The 18,723-nt window shown below is 36.0% G+C and overlaps 3 protein-coding genes across 4 annotated transcripts; 2 read left to right on the plus strand and 1 right to left on the minus strand.

Moving 5' to 3' along the window:
- Positions 1–4,323: 4,323 nt before the first annotated feature.
- On the plus strand, positions 4,324–7,807 carry LOC145605451 (uncharacterized). The gene is made up of 5 exons (XM_081661505.1): positions 4,324–4,988; positions 5,483–5,797; positions 6,091–6,273; positions 6,607–6,825; positions 7,018–7,807. Exons 1-5 carry the CDS (start codon positions 4,566–4,568, stop codon positions 7,420–7,422), a joined length of 1,545 nt encoding a protein of 514 aa, XP_081517631.1. The 5' UTR covers positions 4,324–4,565; the 3' UTR covers positions 7,423–7,807.
- Positions 7,808–7,874: 67 nt separating this feature from the next.
- Positions 7,875–10,637, minus strand: LOC145605452 (uncharacterized). 2 transcript variants are annotated; one of them, XM_081661506.1, is made up of 6 exons: positions 10,552–10,637; positions 10,420–10,456; positions 9,006–9,066; positions 8,773–8,916; positions 8,578–8,651; positions 7,875–8,492 (listed from the first exon to the last, which is right to left on the minus strand). In XM_081661506.1, exons 3-6 carry the CDS (start codon positions 9,051–9,053, stop codon positions 8,357–8,359), a joined length of 402 nt encoding a protein of 133 aa, XP_081517632.1. In that variant the 5' UTR covers positions 9,054–9,066; positions 10,420–10,456; positions 10,552–10,637; the 3' UTR covers positions 7,875–8,356. The 2 variants fall into 2 exon arrangements, with proteins under 2 accessions (XP_081517632.1, XP_081517633.1); XM_081661507.1 differs by having other exon boundaries at positions 10,420–10,613.
- A 1,805-nt stretch (positions 10,638–12,442) lies between these two features.
- Positions 12,443–18,642, plus strand: LOC145604501 (protein OBERON 4-like). Its single transcript, XM_081660384.1, has 2 exons — positions 12,443–16,227; positions 17,660–18,642. Exons 1-2 carry the CDS (start codon positions 13,011–13,013, stop codon positions 18,238–18,240), a joined length of 3,798 nt encoding a protein of 1,265 aa, XP_081516510.1. The 5' UTR covers positions 12,443–13,010; the 3' UTR covers positions 18,241–18,642.
- Positions 18,643–18,723: the final 81 nt, after the last annotated feature.

The following is an 18,723-nucleotide window of genomic DNA, read 5'->3' on the forward strand; positions in this document are numbered from 1 at the left end:
CGTACAATCACATACGGCCAAATCATTTCTTTAGATTAGGTGGAATCATAACGTTCATAATCTACATACCTAAGGTCAAGCAATAGCTCCCATCATATAAGTCACTAGTTCACTACCATATTTTATTCTTCCATTTTTTAAAAAATTTCAATTTGATGAGTACTTTAATTATTGTTTAATTTAATTTTGTACATTGACTTATTGACTTCATAATTTATTTGCAAAGCTTTCCCCTGAAAAACATTTTTTTTTAGCCAAATTAATTAAATTATTAATCAAGGAAATAAAGTTAAAATAAAAAAATTAAAATTTACCTAAATTTTAGGAGCAGTAAAAAAAGGTCATGGGAAATTGTAGTACATGAAATTCACCTACCTAGCAAGTGAGTGGGACCCAAAAAACGGTAAATTCTTTAAAAAGATGATGATTGGGGTGTATAGAAATTAACCTAACCTAACATTGTCCTTTTAACTGGTTGTTGTGCTAGAACTTGAGTCGTCTGCTTTCACTTGGTAAGTAGTGTAGCTAGCTAACAAGTAGCTAGGACATTTTTGTTGCTAGCAACTTAACTTTATGCTATTATGTTGTGCCTATTATTGGTATTGCATTTACCACTATAGATCTTAATTAGTTGTACTATGGAATAAGTTATTAAGTTTGTATGCTAAGTGGCCCATGATTGACTGCGACCGTAGCTAGCCAGCTAGTTATTTTGAAAACTCTTGCATGTCATGGAGTATTCGTAACATGTACTATAAGTAGCCAAGATTGAATACATACAAGCAAGTAGCTATTTACACTATACAATACTCTGTATATTTTAAGTCTTTGTACCTTCTAGGCGTTGTTCTCTACACTACAAATAAATAAGGAGTTAGGTATTTGGGTGTGAATTTTCTATAGGTTGGATTGGTCTGATTTCTTTCTCATCTGAGCTGATTTGATTAAATTTTGGATGTTATTAATTGTATGCTAGTATAAAAGAGAAAATATAAATTATTATGTATAATCTTGTTAAGTTCGTTTTAATATTTACTTTTTAAAATTAGATGAAAAGAACATACAAGTATACAGTACTTAAAGTTGGGCTAGCTGCTATCATGTGGATTATTAAGTACATAGTCGGGAACTCGGGACATAGCTCATGCCTCATGCATGGATGAGTGAGGCATATGAACTTGCCAAGGTGGCTTATACATTATAAATGTTGTTTTTAGCTAACAATTAACTACCTTTCTTCATGAATTATTCAAGAACAGACAATAAGCTTAACAAGAATTCTTTATAGCGTAATAATTTCGTAATAATGTATAGAAAAATTCTATGAAATAATACAACAAGTAAGTTAAGTTGATTTTGGAAGAAGTACACCTATGATTTTGAATTTAAAAGGAAGGAAGAAAACTTTTATCGATCACGATTGATCCATGCATGTGCGGTGCGGACATGCAGTAGAAGTCCATTGCTTGGTTTGTTACCAAATCACCAAGCATAGCATTATAGCATGGACCACGGCACATTAATGAAATATTCAGTGAGTGGTACGATTTATCCCTTATTCATAACTCATAAATTAAAGTACTTATCTATCTTAGTATGGGTATGGACCATATAATTCCCTTTGAAATTTTCATTTATGATGTACTCCTAAATCATTACTTATATAGTATCGGATCTATATGCATGTAATTATTGTATTGCGAATATTAACATCAACTAACTCATAGAGTCATAAGGTATTCTATTTAAAAAAAATAGTCATAGTACATATATTTGAGTATTAACATTGAAATTGTTCATAACAACTTATATTACTACTGTATGATTAAAAATATAAATTTTACATGCTAGATACAATAATACGAGTATATGACTGTCATCTCTAATTGAGAATGCGAATGTATCATTTGTAGATCAGTTCCTATAAGGATATAGAATTTATTAATTCGAATGATTACACATACAAGAGGGCCAAGAAAAAGTTTTTTTTACCATCTTAAAGTGAGTCGGATCAAAAACCGAAATGATGAAAACAACCATAAATTCAAACATGTTTTACAAACCATGCAGAGTTAGTTAGCTAGCAAGCTAGCTATTATTCATCATGCGGTACTTTACCCTACAAGCTAGCTATTATAGCATTAAAATGTTGCACCCCAAGTGTTATGTGATTTTGTTGCAGCCTCAAAAAATGGAAATATCATCACAAATTGGACGTGATTGACCAATATTTAAAGAGATTCCTCACCCCATTCATATTTAAAGAGAGAGAAGTAAGAGGATTGGGGAATGATTAGTTGTATTTGCCAGATTATTAAAATGCATGTGGTCTGCAAAAAATTAATTAAAATACTATAGGTAAGTGTATAACTATATGCCAAATTAAATGTGTGACATAATAATAATAGTTAGAATGTGCTTCTACGGCACGTACTACACTTTGATTATGAAATCTGAATTAATGTATTAATTAGCTCTAATTTGTAATCAATGTAGAATAAATCATTGAAAGATAGAGGGGATAAACTAAAGCACCACCATGTCAGCCATCAGCTTGGAAATATGCATCTAAATGGATTAAATCTTTCAATGCATCGGCAAAATATTACATTACCAGACACTCCTAAAGTATACTTTAACATGTTACTTGTGTAAGATATGCGAGTATTAATCGCATAAAATAGCTTAATGTGACAATCAATCTTATGTACTAGAAATGTAGAACTATGAGGAATAAGGATTAATATCTTGATTAAATATGTAATACTTGATTACTTTGATAAAATATGTGATACTTGACTACTTGGCTACTTACATAACTTTGCTTTAAATTACCATGACATTTGAGTCGATCACAAGTCACTGTTGGAAATCATAAAGTAAACCTATTAATTGTATCTTATTTCTTATTGTTGTGTCTATACTAGCGAAAAAGCTTAGTCAAATTCAAAAACAATAATTTAGAGCTTAATAGAAAAGCAATATACAAAATAATACTATAAATAAAGGACAATATGCTTCAAAACCTCATACTTTTTGTCACACCTAATTACAAATTTACAATGATTACATTAAGGTTTTGATGAGAGCTTACACACAACAAAATCACACATAATCCTTAGACTTAAGGTTATTACTTTCCTAATATCAATTAAATCATTATTTTCAAACATAACTTTAAAGTTTAAACTCACCCCATTATTATAAATCTATTAGTGTCAACTATCAATACTTAAAGTTGCTTAATATAGTATTGACTTCCAAAGTAAAGAAGTAGACAGAGCATAGAACTAAAGTTACCCAAAATTGGGTAGGGGTGAGTGGGGGCAGGGTCTTACAAAAAAGCATCATCGAACACCAAAATCTAGGAAGAACAAAGATCTAGGTACTCTTCTAATTATTATAAATTCAATTATTTAACAATTATTTTTATTATTACCAAAAAAAAAAAAAAAAAAAAAAAAAAAAAATGAAGGGAATCCATTTATTGCATTGCTTGCATTTCAAATCTCTGTTCTTTCGTGGAATCGAGGCTGCACGCCTCTCACTCATTTTTTTGCGTTATTTTTTGAAATTTTGAGGGAAAAATGTGTAGTTGTGGACTAAAAAACAAATTGAATGTGTAGTAATTATATTGATCATTAGTACTAAAATAAGTACTAGCTTGATATATTAATCTCTAATGGGTGATTATTACGAGAATTTGTTTTTCCTAATCAAGGATGTAATAATATTAGCCAGCTAGGCTAGTCATATGTTCAATACTATGAATTGCATGAATAATAGAGATTTGAATGAATATAAGAATTACAAGTAATGTATGAATAAATCTATATAATATTAAATCATAAACTTTAAGTATACTCGTAAAAAGTAAATTTGAAAAAATCATGTTAAATCCCTAACTATTGAAGACATTAGCCATGAGCCATCATATCTACTGTGATTTTGTAATAGTCTACTAGTCCATTATTGTTAATCATGCAAGTGGTTCAAAATCACATTCTTATCATTATTTGCATACTGCCAATATCTTTACTTAGGGTCAATAATAACTTAATAAGTACATCATTATACGAGATCAAGATAATTCAAGTTTACAAATCATAATAATGAAAAAAATACCAATTTGAATTAATATAAGATGTTGCGATATCCATATACATTTTGAATTATTCAAATTCTACCTACCTAAACTAACTCAACACACGATTACAATTCCAAGTTCATGTCAATAAATTTACAACTACAATACCCGTAAGGCCGTAAATTACGAAGTATGATTCTAGATTTGAACTAGCTCGACTAGTAGTCATATATGGTTCGTTAAAACTCTCTGTGCTGTTACTCCAACACTGCATGCACTGCAGCTTGTACATTCGCTAACCCTTCCCATTCATATGTTCGTTATGGCCCATCATTCGTAAAATGGACCCCACTTTCCCGTACCGTTATATCCCCTCTTTTCAAATTTTTCTCTCTCCTCAAATTTCACCCACACTACAAAAACTAAAGGGGCACTAAACACAACGCAACAAAAGCCTCAAAATAAAATCAAACAAAACATGACCACGGTGAGGCGACCAAAATGGCACCCACAACCACCACAAACACCGAGAATCCTCCACCTTCCACGGCGGACTACTCGCCGGAAAATACCCACAAAGAACGTCAATGTTAAATCGAGTTCCGACGTTAGCTCGTCATTTCTCAGACGATCACAAAAGGGTAAATTAGAGAGTTTGTTCGACCAAGAAAGGTCATTTTCCTACACCATTCCTCCGGTTGTATTACTGAACTCTAAAGAGAGAGGTAAATACGATAATATACCCGAGAGCGAGGAGGAGAAGTGGAGGTTTCAAGCTGATATGTTGAGGGCAGAGTGTAATTTCTTGAGGATGGAGAGAGAAATTGCTGTTAAGAAGTTGGAGAGGGAAAGGGTAGTTTTGGAAAAGAGCTTGAAGTCTGCTGTTCATACCCTTCTTTCTGTTAGTTCCTTAATCTCTTTTTTTTTTTTTTTTAATTCATTGAAATTGATTAATTTTTAGTTTAGTTTTAAGGATAATTCCCTTATCAGTTAATCAATTTTCCCCTTATTATTAGTTCCCAGAGCAGAAATTTTAAATATAATTTGTTTGTCTTAAAAACATTTTGCTTTAATACCAATATGACAAAAAATATACTCCGTACATATATTTGGGGTATCGATTTATTTGAATTTATGTAAAACCTTGTAAGATGACTTTAATTTCATTTGTCTTATATTATTGGTAGTATGTTTAGTTGTCCTATTATGCACTGTACTTTAATCACTTAGTATGTGAAAGGACATGTTTTTTTTTTTTGAAAATTGATTGTCTTTTCCTGCAAAGCTACTGTTTCTGTCATTCTGTTTGTTTTAGCCTAATTCATAATTTCATTAATTTAGGTAAATTTGTAATATTAAATTTTAATTATTGGATTAATTATTGATCAATGATAGGGAAAGCAGAAAATCCGGGAGGGAGAAAGCGCAAATCCAACATTGGAGGAGGAGATTGAGAAGTTAGCAAAAAAGCTTGTAGAGTTGCAAAGGAGCTCAAAGTTGAAACCCCCTGAAATTCATTATTGCAGCAGTAACTTTGATAAGCAAGCGTCTTTGCTTCAGAAACAACTCGAAAAATACAGTGAAATACAGGATGAATGTTGTGTGAAGGAGATATCAGAAGTAACTTCTGTTAGCCTTCCAATTAATTCTACAAAAGATGCAAAGATCAAAGGGCATGGTTCCTGTCGTCGGTCCACCAGGTTTACTGATGTAAGAGCTATTCTTTGCTTATTTTTACCGCGAATTTTTATAGATTTTGTGCTAACCTACCAATCAACCATGGTATATTGTTGAATTGTGTTGAATATTAGTTACCTTGGACAAGATTTTTCTCGCATATAGGAAGAATTGTGATTCTTGTTTAGGTAGATTTAGTACATGTTACAATGTTGATATGTATGTTAGAACATAATTCCTTCGCAATAATAATAAGGACCTTAGTTTGATCTACATGAATTTTATGAGCATTGAAGATGATTGTGGAATGAATATTTGATTTCTAGGTGGAGACTTTGAGAAGAAAAATGGAGGGGTTATCAAAGGGAAAGTTGCTTAAGAGAATGGAAGAAGAGTATGGATACATGTTGTCAGCAACAACTAACTATTCTGTCCCCAGTTCTGCTTCTACTTCAAAACGACATGACCTAACCGATTCATCTTCCTTTCCATTTCAACAATCCTCACAGGTATGTTCATTCCTCTTTGGTGATCGCCATTTGCCAGCACTTAAAATCATGCATAAGCTTCTATATTCCCTCATATGATGTTGTTAATTTGCTATACTATCCTAGTAGTGATCTTTGCTCAGTGAATCAGAGTTTTGAGGCTGTGTTTGGTTCGAAGAAAAACATTCTGAATGTTTCAAAAAAAAAAAAGAAAAACTCTGAATGAAACTATATGTATATCCTCTAGAAAAGATAGCAACATAAATCAACTAGGCCTGTGTTTTTTACCTAAAAGTTTGGTGTACTGGTTTGATTGGATAGCTTATCAGTTTTGTGCTAAAACATAATCTCCAGGAAGCAAAATCGGGGGATATAAAAATGTGCTCAGGCCGTTGTAAAGCTATAGTAAGGAGGATTATGGAACAAGTAAAGGCTGAGACAGAACAATGGTCTCAGATGCAAGAGATGCTAGGGAAAGTAAGGGAAGAGATGGAAGAAGTGCAGGCTTCTCGCGATTTCTGGGAAGAGCAGGCACTAGAATCTGAGCAAAAAATCCACAAACTAGATTCTGAGGTCAGGCTTTTAACCTATGTTCATCTTCAAACTCCTTCAGTTTTGACAAGGACACTCAACTTAAAAAGACAGTCTGATCTAATATTGCCTGTTATGTAGGATGATAACATTGAAAAGTGTATAGTTTAGATGTATGCTGTTTCATTCTTTGGAATAAATTCATGTTGATGAATTTGTGTTGCTTATGATTAGGTGGAGGAATGGAAACAGAAGACAGTTTCTCTTGAGAAGAAGGAAAATCAGCTGCAAAATCAGGTACAAGAACTGCAGCAGGAGCTTGAAAAATTCAAGGTTGAAAAAAGATGCGAGTATGATGTGAAAGCGAGTAAAGATTTAGCACCAGTATCACTAGGAGCTCAGCTTGCAAGAGAAAAGCGAATGCTAATGTGTCGTGTTAAAGGAAGCAATCAAACAAACGAAAATGCTGAGAACAAAGAGGTTGATAACAGTGATGCAAAGAAAACAGTGCAGAAAACTAGCAACAGACTAGGATCATTGAATCGACATCCATTCAATGAGATAAGTAATTTGTCATCACCTCTTGTGAGGCAGAACAGTAGAAGATATGTATACCCTTTGCATAGTCCTAACTCCTAAAAATTTCTCGGGTAGACCTTTGAGAATGTTACTAATGAGGCTTAGAAATAAAGTCCTTTTTTCTCATGATAAAAAGAGTTAAAGTTCAGTCACTTGAGTTTGATCAATATTGTCTGGACTGTCAACAATGGCTAAGGAATAGGCTTTAGACTTTTATGGCAATTTAAGTACAAAATACCAAAATTATTGCATTACGTGATCAAGGATAAAAATACGCAAATTTTATCACTAATTAATCCATATAAAATAATCATTTTTTTTTTATTAAGGATTGAGAACATAAATGTTATACCACTTATACAGTAGTATTTATAAAGCATGAGACGATCCCAATAATCACCGTGATAACCTTCATCTAGGGTGTTGTGTAAGGAGTCTAAGGACAAAAAACCTTTGGGATGGAGATATATTTGCCTCTTTTTTTCAAATTAGGCTCAATCTAGGCCCAATTCCAAATCCACTTTTTCAAGGAGGTGATTTTAGGCTCAAAAGCCCAAATTTACATGGCCTAATTTTAACCAATTTAGACATCAGAATTTGGACTTGTGCAGTTCAATCTCTTGGCTCACAGTGAAGTCTCGCATTTATACATTAAAGTCTACATGATTCTTCAAAGTAAAGTACTACCTCTGTTCCAGGGAGGGAAAAGGGGAAAAAAACCTGTGTGTTGAAGAGGTAACAGACTTAACAGTTATGAGAATGTGAACAGACATACTTCTTTATCTGTAATCTAAGGTGGAGCAACTATCACTAGATCAAACTTTACAATAAAAGTGGTCTTTCAATTAACGATGCATATATATAGAACTAAGAGAGTGCACAAACCTTCACTTATGAACAGCTTTGGTTGTCCTCAGGCAAATCCATGATTCACAACAGAAAAAGCAACGGATCAAGGTCTAACCGTCTAATTAGCAGTTGAAATGCTGAATCTTCATTGGCCAATATGAACAGTTTGAAGTAGGCATTTGACATTATTAAGGCGATCATTCATTTCCTCGTTAGTTGCATCGATCACCCTCAGCTCCTTCATCTCTTCCTGCCATTTCTCAATCTGCTCCTTGTGGATCCTATAACGGCCAATATAGAAACAAAGTAAGCTTCCCGTCTGTATGTAATCAAGTAATATTCACATTTAAATATTTAATAGCTTACATGAGAACTCGCTCTTCATAATCCTGGCTTAGCTTGTTGAACAGCGACTTTCCAGATTCCAGCATCTCAGAAACCTGAAAGCATTGTCAAATTATTTACTTCTGATTTTCTGAACACTTGAACAGTGAACTTGGGCATTAGAACTCTACAATCTACAAACGCAAGGGATGCATAACATAATTCTAGCATGATTACCAGTTGATTATATGCCTCGACTTTCTCATGAAGGCGAGCAATGCCAAGCCTCATTTCTTCTGACCCGGAGAAGTTCATCTCACTTTCTTCTTCCTCATTTTCTTCATTTGTTTCACCTCTGTCCTCACTTCTTTCATGCTCCATCTAGCAAAAGTTGTTGAGAAATTAGCTGAATGTAAGGGATTAACCTAACAACTAATAAGATTGTATTACATCACTCTTCTACAGCATACATCATTTATCTTGCGCTTTCTTGCTATCTGGGTGTCTTGCTCCTCCATGTTGATTACTATCCTGCATCCACAAATACGGAATTAATTATAAGGGTTCCCATTTTTCAGGAACATATCAGGCAAGTCTTCGAGCAGGACGTTATAAGAGCAGGAACAAAAGAAAGCATTGTACATCATGTTAGGGTTGAAACTAAGTACGAGTAACTAACACATGAACATTTAGTATCATGTTAGATTGCCAGGAGACATAGACAGCATAAAGCATGGAGGCCACGAAATAACATCATTTATTCCCTGATTAAGATTTCAGAACAGAATTATATGGAGACAGTAGTTGTCTATATAATATCTGAAGAAAAAAGGTAATCATGTTTGGTTGATCAAGCTCTTGAACACTCTCTATCAAGCCGTTTTCATACATGCGCACAAGAGCAGTAACGGAAAAGGCACATCACACACACACCGACACCAGGTAATGATCATAAATGCAGATAAGTCCTAATATCAGATAACAGCCAGCCATATTAAATAACATCCAGCAAGACAAGTATATTATGAAGGCACTTAATAACTAATACTCGCACAAAAGATTAATTTCCCTAAAAATTGTCCACGAGATTAGTGGTACAGTGGCACAATTGTTGCTGTTTTGCATTCAATAATTTGATATTTGCACACGGACAACAATCAAATTCATATCTACACCATAGTTCAGAGTTCAAACTTCAGATGATCACGAAACACGAGCAGAACAGTCTTCTCGAACTTGATCTCCCAGGTTCATTTAGACAATATGTATAAGAAACAGGTTTTCTTGAATAAACACTGAATTAAAATAAGGAATCAAACATTACTAACAATTAGGTCACATAAGTAAGCAGTGAAAATTTCAGTACAAATGAGGCAAAAATTTCTAGCCATTACACAACTCCTTCATTAGATGAACACGAAATTCCTTTCATCAACTATCATGCTACCAAATTTTTATTAATTAATCAAAATAGATCACATAAATTTCGCACCAAACATTTCAAAATTTGAGCTCAACTAGTAATTTATCGGCAAACTTTTGACAATTGATGAAAATTTACCAAATTAAATCAAGCATTCATGATAAAATTAAATCAAGCATTCATGATAACTGCAATCGATTTCATACTTTGATCATGAGCAACAATCACAAACAAGCTGAAGTAAAAATCATAAACCTAAATCAGTTGATCATCAATTTGAAGACGTATACAAAACCACAATTTAACAATTCGAGTAGTAGAGCAAAAATAATAATCAAATATTATATCAAATTAGGTTTTCCTTTACTTATAATCTAACATGATCAAAATCATAATTCAAAACAATAACCTAAAATCCAGAAATTCGATAGTTTAAATTGCTTGAGTAATTATAAATTTACCTTTGACTGCGCTGAATTGAGCTTCAGAATTCAACAGCTGCAGAAAAATGTATCAGAAAATCGAGATCAGCGAAGTCGTGTAATTAGAAATGGCGAATTTTGGGAGCAATTGTAGAGAGAGATTGAGAGAACCTGTAGTCTGCTGAAGTTGGGACTAGGTAGCGCCAAATTTGAATCAGAGAAAGTTGAATGGTGGATTTGGAAATTTGAGGTTTATATGGGTTGGAGTGTTGGACGCTTTACATTATAGGGCTATATACTACATCAAGGTCATCAGGTCATCAACCCAAGGCCGAAGGTCCAAATACACCCACAACCCACACTCATATAGTCATGGTTCGTTTTTCTGTGGTTAAAGTCGTGATAGGTGAACCCAAAAAATACGACGTATTTGTATGTTCATTGATATGATGTGTTGCAATGGATCACTAAAGGCAATTTGACGAGGCATTAGACTTCCTTACTAGGCCATATACTAGTGGCATGATTTTACTAGCATCGCCATAGCATGGTGGTTAAGGTGACACACTGAAAATAAGGATAATTAAAAATAGTTTAAATCAAATGACATATACACCAGAAAACTAATACATTCAGCTCAAAGGATATCAAGTCACATTAGACATTTTTTTTTTTTTTTTTGGCAATAGCGAAATAAGACACAACATAACTACATTATTAGCGTAGGACCATTTCGTGGACTATATACACATTCAGACCAACGTTGCATATAGCATGCTCCATAATTAATATAATATGGATTACAACCCTCTATTAATCTTTTGTAATGAACATACTTGCTCTTATTTCGAAGATGATTGAAGCATTATGGTAAATGAAACATCTTACAAAGAGCTTCTTTCATTTAGGTACTTTGTGTTCCCCCAATGAACTCCTTGATTGTGGTTGGGCCATCTTATACATTGCTTTTGCTGCTTGATATAACATCATATGACTTTACTTGGGAATTGGGATTAAGTGATTATGAGAAGGAATCACTACTACATGACCTGCACAGAGATACATGTTCTTCACATTTTGATGCTTTCTTATTGCTTTCGAATTGGATATCACTCCGATAAGAACCCCCGGACTACTCGTTTTCAAGGGCTATTAGTGATGACACTAGCTTATTCACTTTGTGGTTTTGATCAATTATGGTTAGTCAAATTCAGACACCAATTGTGTCACCATTTAAAATCCAACATAACTACATGTTTAAAACAAAAATTTCATGATTGACATTTTGACAAGCATAGTGCTCCATATATTGACAAGCACAATGCTCCATATAGCACCTTTTACATGAGCATATAATTTGAACATTTAAATGCAATATATATGACTATTATCGATTTATCTCAATGGATTTGTTAAACATTGACCCCAACCTGAGAACAACATATCAAATCATTAAAATTTGAAGCTAAGCGATCTAAATTACTTAGTAATATTCAACTTAAGTACAACGATCTACAATAACTAAGGGCTTTTCTCTTCAGCTTATTTTTAGTTCAGTTTAGTCAGTTCAATTCAGTTCAGTTCTTATTTTAATTTTCCTCTCTCATAAAATATTCAGTTCAGTCAATCAAAATAGACCTTAATGTAATACTGTATATCCGAAACGACTTGACCTAACCCGAGTATCCCCAATCAAACTCAACCAACCCACCTCACACGTTAACTCCAATAAACTCCTTAGGCCCAAATAAGTCCTCCTCCCTCCTATCCCTTTCAACATTCGTCAGTAGTCAACGACTCTTCATATCTCCAAGCAAAAGTAACCCCTCACCCACTATACGCATTTATCAGTCTATTTCCTCCATTCTCCACGTGTCAACATCACACGCGTTTTTCGCACGTACCACTCCCTGATAATTTTCTATCTTACGTCTACTCACGTGCACCACACACCAATTTTCAAACCCTCACCACTTGGCGTTGACTGTTGTTACTCTCTTTTCTTCTTCGCTAATCTCACCTCCTGTCACCTTTTCTACGTCACCCCTTCCTTCCTATTGGCTCAAATTATGGTTCCCCACTAAGCTGTGACTCTTTTTCACAGTTTGATTAAACCAAACCTTCTCCTCTTCTTCCCATTTTTTTCCCCAATTTTCTCTTTAATGGATTGCAGTCGCCATTTTCAATCGGTAATTTCTTCCACTTAATTCATTTTTTTAATTATTAAGCTCTTATTTCTGCCCTTATTTCTGTAAATTATCTGTTAATTTTTCAGAAATTAGGGTGTTATAGATCTAGAAAAGAGGGAAATACAAATCAAGGGTTTATAAATTTATCTGTCAATTTTATGCTGTTGATTACATTTTGTGGGGGTTGTTCACTTGTTGTACTTCTTTAATCTTCAATATCTTTAATTCCGTGTTATCGGGTTTTTTTTATAAAAGTTATTGTTTGTAAACTATAAATCGAGACGAGTCTAAAAAGATCCCACACGGGTATGTAATTTGTTGCATGTTGGTGAGAATTCATGGTCAAAGTTTGAGCTCTTTAATTATATGATATAATTGTGTTTGGGTACATTATTTGGAAACGGAGGGAGTATGTGTGATTAGAAATAAAGGGTCTAGATAATGAAGAGGTTAAGATCGTATGGTGATGATTTGGGGTCGGTTGGGGAGAAGGAGGTTGACCGAACGACACCGGGATGGTCATCCCATCATCGGAGATATTACTCTAAAGGGACAGAAAATGGCTGGAGTAGACCGTCTCCGGTGATTGATGATGATAGGGAGCGAGAGGGGTCGGTTTCGAGGGGGGTTAGTTTGAGGAAGAGGGTGGATCATGATTTAGATGGGTTTGATGAGAGGGAGGGTTCAAGAGGGTTTAGGAAGAGAGGGGAGCATGAGTTTTCTGGGGGGTTTGAAGAGAGGGAGGGGTTTAGAGGGGTGAGGAAGAGATTGGAGCATGAGAATGATGGGTTTGATAGGAGAAAAGGGTTTGATAGGTATAGGGACCGAGATGGGATGGTGGGTTCATCGATGGTGTCGCCACGAGGTAGTGGGTATGTGCCTGAGAGGGATAAGGAGAGGGATAGGGAGAGAGATAGAGATAGGGATAGGGATAGGGAAAGGGAGAGGGTTCATCGGTCTGAGAGCTTTTGTGTTTCGAGGAGGGATCATCCGAAAGGGTTTAGGTCGGAGAGGCATTGGTCAAGGAGGGAGGATGGGGGTTCGTCTTCCTGGAGGAGGTTTGATAGTAGGGGTAAGAAGGATGTTGAGGAAGATGTTAAGAGTTCACCGGTTGAAAAGGGTGGGAGCAGTAATAGCAAAGGTGGGGGAGCGGATAGTGGTGGTGTTAGTAGTAGCAAAGAGAATATGAGGTCTCCTCGAGGAATTAAAGATGCCAAGTCACCAACCTGGTCTAAAGATTCAACGAAAGATTCAAAGAAGTCAGTCGGTGAGCCCTTGAAGAACACCAAGAAGAATGAGAGTATGGTAGCAGATAGTGGTGGATTTGCTAGTGCCATTGGAAGTGGAACTGAGATGGAGGAAGGAGAGCTTCAACCAGAATCGAATCAGATTCAAGCACCGGAAGATTGCGTTGTTTCTGAGCCAAACGTTGAAAATGTCAATCACCATGCTGAGAATCCTCAAGAAGACAGGGATGTTGGGAATAAGCTACGTGAGCTTGAAATTAGTGAAATGGTCAATTCCAGAGTTGCTAATTCAGTTGCCACTGACAGAAATTTGGCTCTAGAAGACGAACAAGCATCGGGTGAAGGTGCTGCTGACAGGAAACAGATGACTGGTGAAAAAGTAGCAAACAACGAGACCGTGGAAGGATTAGAAATGTGCTCAACTATCCAAAATGATTATGTGAATAAGGTTTCTGTTTCTGAAGAAACTAAACCTTCAGTGTGTACAGGTATTGTTCTTGCTAATGATGAAAGATTGAGAGAAAATCAATTTGAGCTGTCTGCCCCTGGAAACATCAGCCTTGATAGTCAGGTAAAATTGGAAGAGCATAATCCTATAAGTGTGGAAAAGCCATCACCAGTGAATAAGAACTCGAAGAATAATTTTGACCTCGATTTTGGTTTGGGTGAGTCAAATAAAGCAATTGTAGAAGTTCCTAAAGAGCCCAAACCATCTGTCCCTGTCCTGAAAGACAAAGGTAAAGGTGTGGCTGTAAGCTCTTCATGTGAGGATAGTCTTAGAGAAAACAGTTTGCTGGTCGAAAGGAATTTCATTTCTTGCCAAGATGATGCCATGGAAGGCCCCAGTGTGAGAGGCTTTGAGCTCTTTTCTAGCTCTGCTGGAGTCAAAGTGATGTGTGCCAACAGTAGTGGATCTAAATCTGAAGCTGAGAAGCTAAAGTTGGAACCTCTAGATCTCTCACTTGGCCTGCCTAATGTTTCAGTTCCTGCTGCTTCCCACAGTGTTGCTGCACCCCCAAGCTCCCCTCCGCGTGCAAGGAGTGTTCAATCATTTGGCACCACTCTCAGAACTGGTTCAGATTGTTTCACGACATCAATTTCATTCTCTGGGTCGCAGTTTATTCATAATCCGAGTTGTTCACTGACTCATAATTCAGTTGATTATGACTTTGAGCAATCTGTCAAAAGTCGTCCTCTATTTCAAGGTGTTAATTGGCAGGCATTAAGTGCTAATGATTCTCTGCCTAAGAAAATACTTGCAAATTCAAAATCAGTTTCAAATGGTCATGTTAATGGGTCTCTACATTTTACACAGTCATCCCAAGGCATTTTGAATGGTCGAGCTATACAACAACAAGCAGTGCCTGTTGGAGTGGATCGTTCTGGTAGTCTTCAGAAACAGCCCTCTGGAAAGATACGATATCAAGAAGATTTTAGGTCTCCTGCTCAGAGTGCTGGATCTCATGATAATAGATCAGAATTTGGGAAAAGTGAGAGGCGGGTGACTGGGGAAGAAAGTGTAGGCAGGCTCTTCAGGAGCAGCAGTCAGAGAGAGATGGAACAGGGACTTGCTGGAGAGAGAGATCTTGTGGAGCGGCTAATTTATTTAATTGCTTCAGAACACATCCAAACCATGGCTCGGAGGCTTACTGAAATGCCAGAACGTTCAATTGCTTTCTTGAAGGACAGTGTATGTGAAGTTATTTTGAAAGAAGACAATCATAGAAAGCTACGTGTCCTTCAGGATGTGCTGCGAAAAAGGTCTGATCTAAATTTGGAGAGTCTGTTAAAGTGTCATCGTGTTCAATTGCAGAGTTTGGTGGCTCTTAAGACTGGTCTTCCAGATTATATCCAGCGAGCTGACAGTATTTCTTCTAGTGATCTGGCAGAGATATTTCTGAGCCTGAAGTGTAGAAATATTAATTGCCGAAGTGCATTGCCTGTGGATGAGTGTGATTGTAAATTTTGCTCCAAGAAAGATGGTTATTGCAGTTCTTGTATGTGTCTTGTTTGTTCCAAGTTTGATACTGCCTCCAACACATGTGGTTGGGTTGGGTGTGATGTTTGCAACCATTGGTGCCATACTGATTGTGGTTTGCTGAAATCTTATATTAGAAATGGTCGAAGTACGGTTGGGGCTCAGGGGGTATCTGAAATGCAATTTTACTGTCTTGCCTGTGATCATCCATTTGAAATGTTTGGCTTCGTGAAGGATGTTTTCAAAACTTGTGCTACTGAATGGAAAGCTGAGACATTTCTCAGGGAACTTGAGTATGTGAGGAGGATATTCAGTGCCAGCAATGATTACAGAGGAAAAGTATTGCATGATGCTGCTAAGCAGCTGATTGGTAGGTTGCAAAGTGGGGCCAAAACTGTGGAGATTTGTAATCAAATAATGGCGTTCCTAAATGGTAAGTTCATATGCAAAAAATTGCTCTCAGCAGAATATTATTTTAGGATTAATTATTTGCTGCATGGATTTCTTATACCGTTTGTTCCTCTACTCATCATAAAGTGATATATATGTGTGACTGTGTGTGTGTGTGTGTGTGTGTGTGTGTGTGTGTGTGGGACTGTGTGTGTGTGTGTGTGACTGTGTGTGTGTGTGACTGTGTGTGTGTGTGTGTGCTCTGCCTAATAATAGAAACAAGAAAATTAAGGTGATTTGACTTCTGTGGCTAGTCATGAAATTTCATCTATTATAATTAACTTGACTCGGTTCACAAGGTCTCTTTGGTGTGGATTGAGTTTTCCTGTTGAAATGCTAGTTTTCTTGTCTGATGACCTTATTTCAGTTAAAAAAAAACTCTGTTTGAACAATGTTTCAGCAAGATTTGGTACTTCTGAAGACAGTGTGTTTCAAACTTCCATATAGACCAAGTATTTGCCTTGTTTTAGATCTACAGATAGAAGAAGCAGAGAATTTTGAGCAGAGCTATTTCCCATACTCTTGATTTATCACTTTATAGTTTTTGTCGATTGACTTATCTGAGGTTTGCAGATTGGCAAGCCACATCTGCACATGCTTGTTGTGGTAAAAGTAGTTTGGCACTTAAATTTTCTAGATGATATCTAACTCCAGTTTGATATACTTCTCTTAGTTGCTTGTTAAAGTGCGACGTCTACCTGCACATACAGTCATTAGAACTTCTGGGCTATAAGGAGGGTGTTTTTAGCCAGCTCAATAATTATCTTGGAGCATTTTTTTGGTGGTCCACTGAATATTTAACTACTCATTGCTTGCAAATTAATCATCATGTCTACTTGTTGCTTGAATTTTGATGCTATAAATTCCATTTTTTTGTGGGTGGGGTGGGTGTGGGGCAGCAGAAAAGGTTTATGAAAACTTTCCATTGCCCTCTCAAAATTAATACAACACACTTTTTAATCATAGGCTAGGGTGAATAAAAAAAATTTATTTGTGTGTAGTAGTTACTGCTACTGTTTCTGTTAAGAAATAATCTGTTATCTTTTTAACTTTAAAATGCAGAATGCAATGTATCAGATGAAACACATTTCTGTCTCACTACTATCATTGCTGTCTCAGTAGTCAGTAATTTAACCATGAGAAAAAAATACTTTTGTTGGCATTGTACCATACCACTTCACAGTTCACAGCACCACCTGTTTTTTTTGTTAGGCATAGTATTTATTTCTGCACCTTCATTTTATGTAATAAGGGAATAATACAAAACACTTGATTGCTGGCATATATTTGGGCTAAATTCCTACTAAGCAGGGCAACATATTCCATTTGCTTGTCTGTCTTTTTTTTGGTCGTCACTTTTGCAATGTTCATTTTTACCCTGATTGCCTGAAACTTGAGTGTGTCTGGTATTGCAGAGTGTGACGCCAAGCTTGCCAATGCAGTTGGATCTTCTGGAAGAGATCAAGTTCAACCTCAACCCCTTGAGAATAACAGAGTACACGTCCAAGATGGGGCTACTGTACTCAGTCATGAACCTATGTGGTCAAAACCCAATTCTTCTAAGGAATTCTCCCAAATGGAAAAAATTGGAAATACCCTTCCAATTATTGAGGGGAGATCAGTTGGTGGTGGTTCGTGGAGTACTGAGATGCTGATGGGCATGAGCTCCAAGGCAGGAGATGAGCTAGATATTGTCAAGCTTAAGCTGGCAGAAGCTCAATTATTCCAAAAACGCGCTGATGCTGCTCGTGCAGAGGCTGAAGGCCTTCAACGCATAGCGATCGCCAAGAATGAAAAAGCGGAAGAAGAGTATATGAGCAGGATTGCAAAATTGCGCCTGCCAGAGGTAGAGGAGAGGCCCAGGCTTAAGCATGAAGAACTGCAAATGCTGGAAAGAAGTCATCGTGAATACTTCCACATGAAAACTAGGATGGAAACTGACATCAAGGATTTATTGATTAAAATGGAAGCAACAAGGCGGAATCTCAGTACCTAGTATACTTTCTAAAGATGATGTTATGTAGATTACCAAGGCAGCTCTCGTAGTTTATGTCGATGTTGCCTCACACCTGTATTCGTAAAGCCACGAGCACTGATATTGGCAGTCATGGCAGATAGTGGTAGTATAGAGGTGTGTGTATTTTTCAATTGGCATACTGATCTCAGTTAATTATAAATTTAAGGTTGAGATCTTTAAGAGCCATATTCTGTAGAAACTGGTTGCTTTTGCTTCTTTTTTTCACTTGTAGTAATTAACTGGAGCATGTACAGAAATAGCTTCTAGCTTCACCCTCCTGTCACATACTGTTGGCAACTATTAATCTCTACTGAAGGAGTTCTCTCTTTCCAATTTATTGCATCTGTCACAAATATTTGGCATATAAATGACTTTTGTATACTTCCTACTGTATAACATAAGCTAGTTATTCGAATTACATGATTCACAGTGATTGATTTCACTTACAAAATGCCTTGTGTT

This window comes from Chenopodium album, chromosome 22 (genome assembly GCF_948465745.1).
Source record: "Chenopodium album chromosome 22, dcCheAlbu1.1, whole genome shotgun sequence".
Taxonomy (NCBI): domain Eukaryota; kingdom Viridiplantae; phylum Streptophyta; class Magnoliopsida; order Caryophyllales; family Amaranthaceae; genus Chenopodium; species Chenopodium album.

Excerpts from the sequence above, each read along its gene's own strand:
- LOC145605451 (XM_081661505.1), top strand. The coding sequence starts at position 4,566 with ATGACCACGGTGAGGCGACCAAAATGGCACCCACAACCACCACAAACA. Across the intron at positions 5,798-6,090 it reads GGTCCACCAGGTTTACTGAT|GTGGAGACTTTGAGAAGAAA; the intron begins GTAAGAGCTATT and ends TTTGATTTCTAG. Across the intron at positions 6,826-7,017 it reads TCCACAAACTAGATTCTGAG|GTGGAGGAATGGAAACAGAA; the intron begins GTCAGGCTTTTA and ends GCTTATGATTAG.
- LOC145605452 (XM_081661506.1), bottom strand. The coding sequence starts at position 9,053 with ATGGAGGAGCAAGACACCCAGATAGCAAGAAAGCGCAAGATAAATGAT. Across the intron at positions 8,917-9,005 it reads GAAAGCGCAAGATAAATGAT|ATGGAGCATGAAAGAAGTGA; the intron begins GTATGCTGTAGA and ends AACTTTTGCTAG. Across the intron at positions 8,493-8,577 it reads TATGAAGAGCGAGTTCTCAT|GATCCACAAGGAGCAGATTG; the intron begins GTAAGCTATTAA and ends TGGCCGTTATAG.
- LOC145604501 (XM_081660384.1), top strand. The coding sequence starts at position 13,011 with ATGAAGAGGTTAAGATCGTATGGTGATGATTTGGGGTCGGTTGGGGAG. Across the intron at positions 16,228-17,659 it reads AATAATGGCGTTCCTAAATG|AGTGTGACGCCAAGCTTGCC; the intron begins GTAAGTTCATAT and ends CTGGTATTGCAG.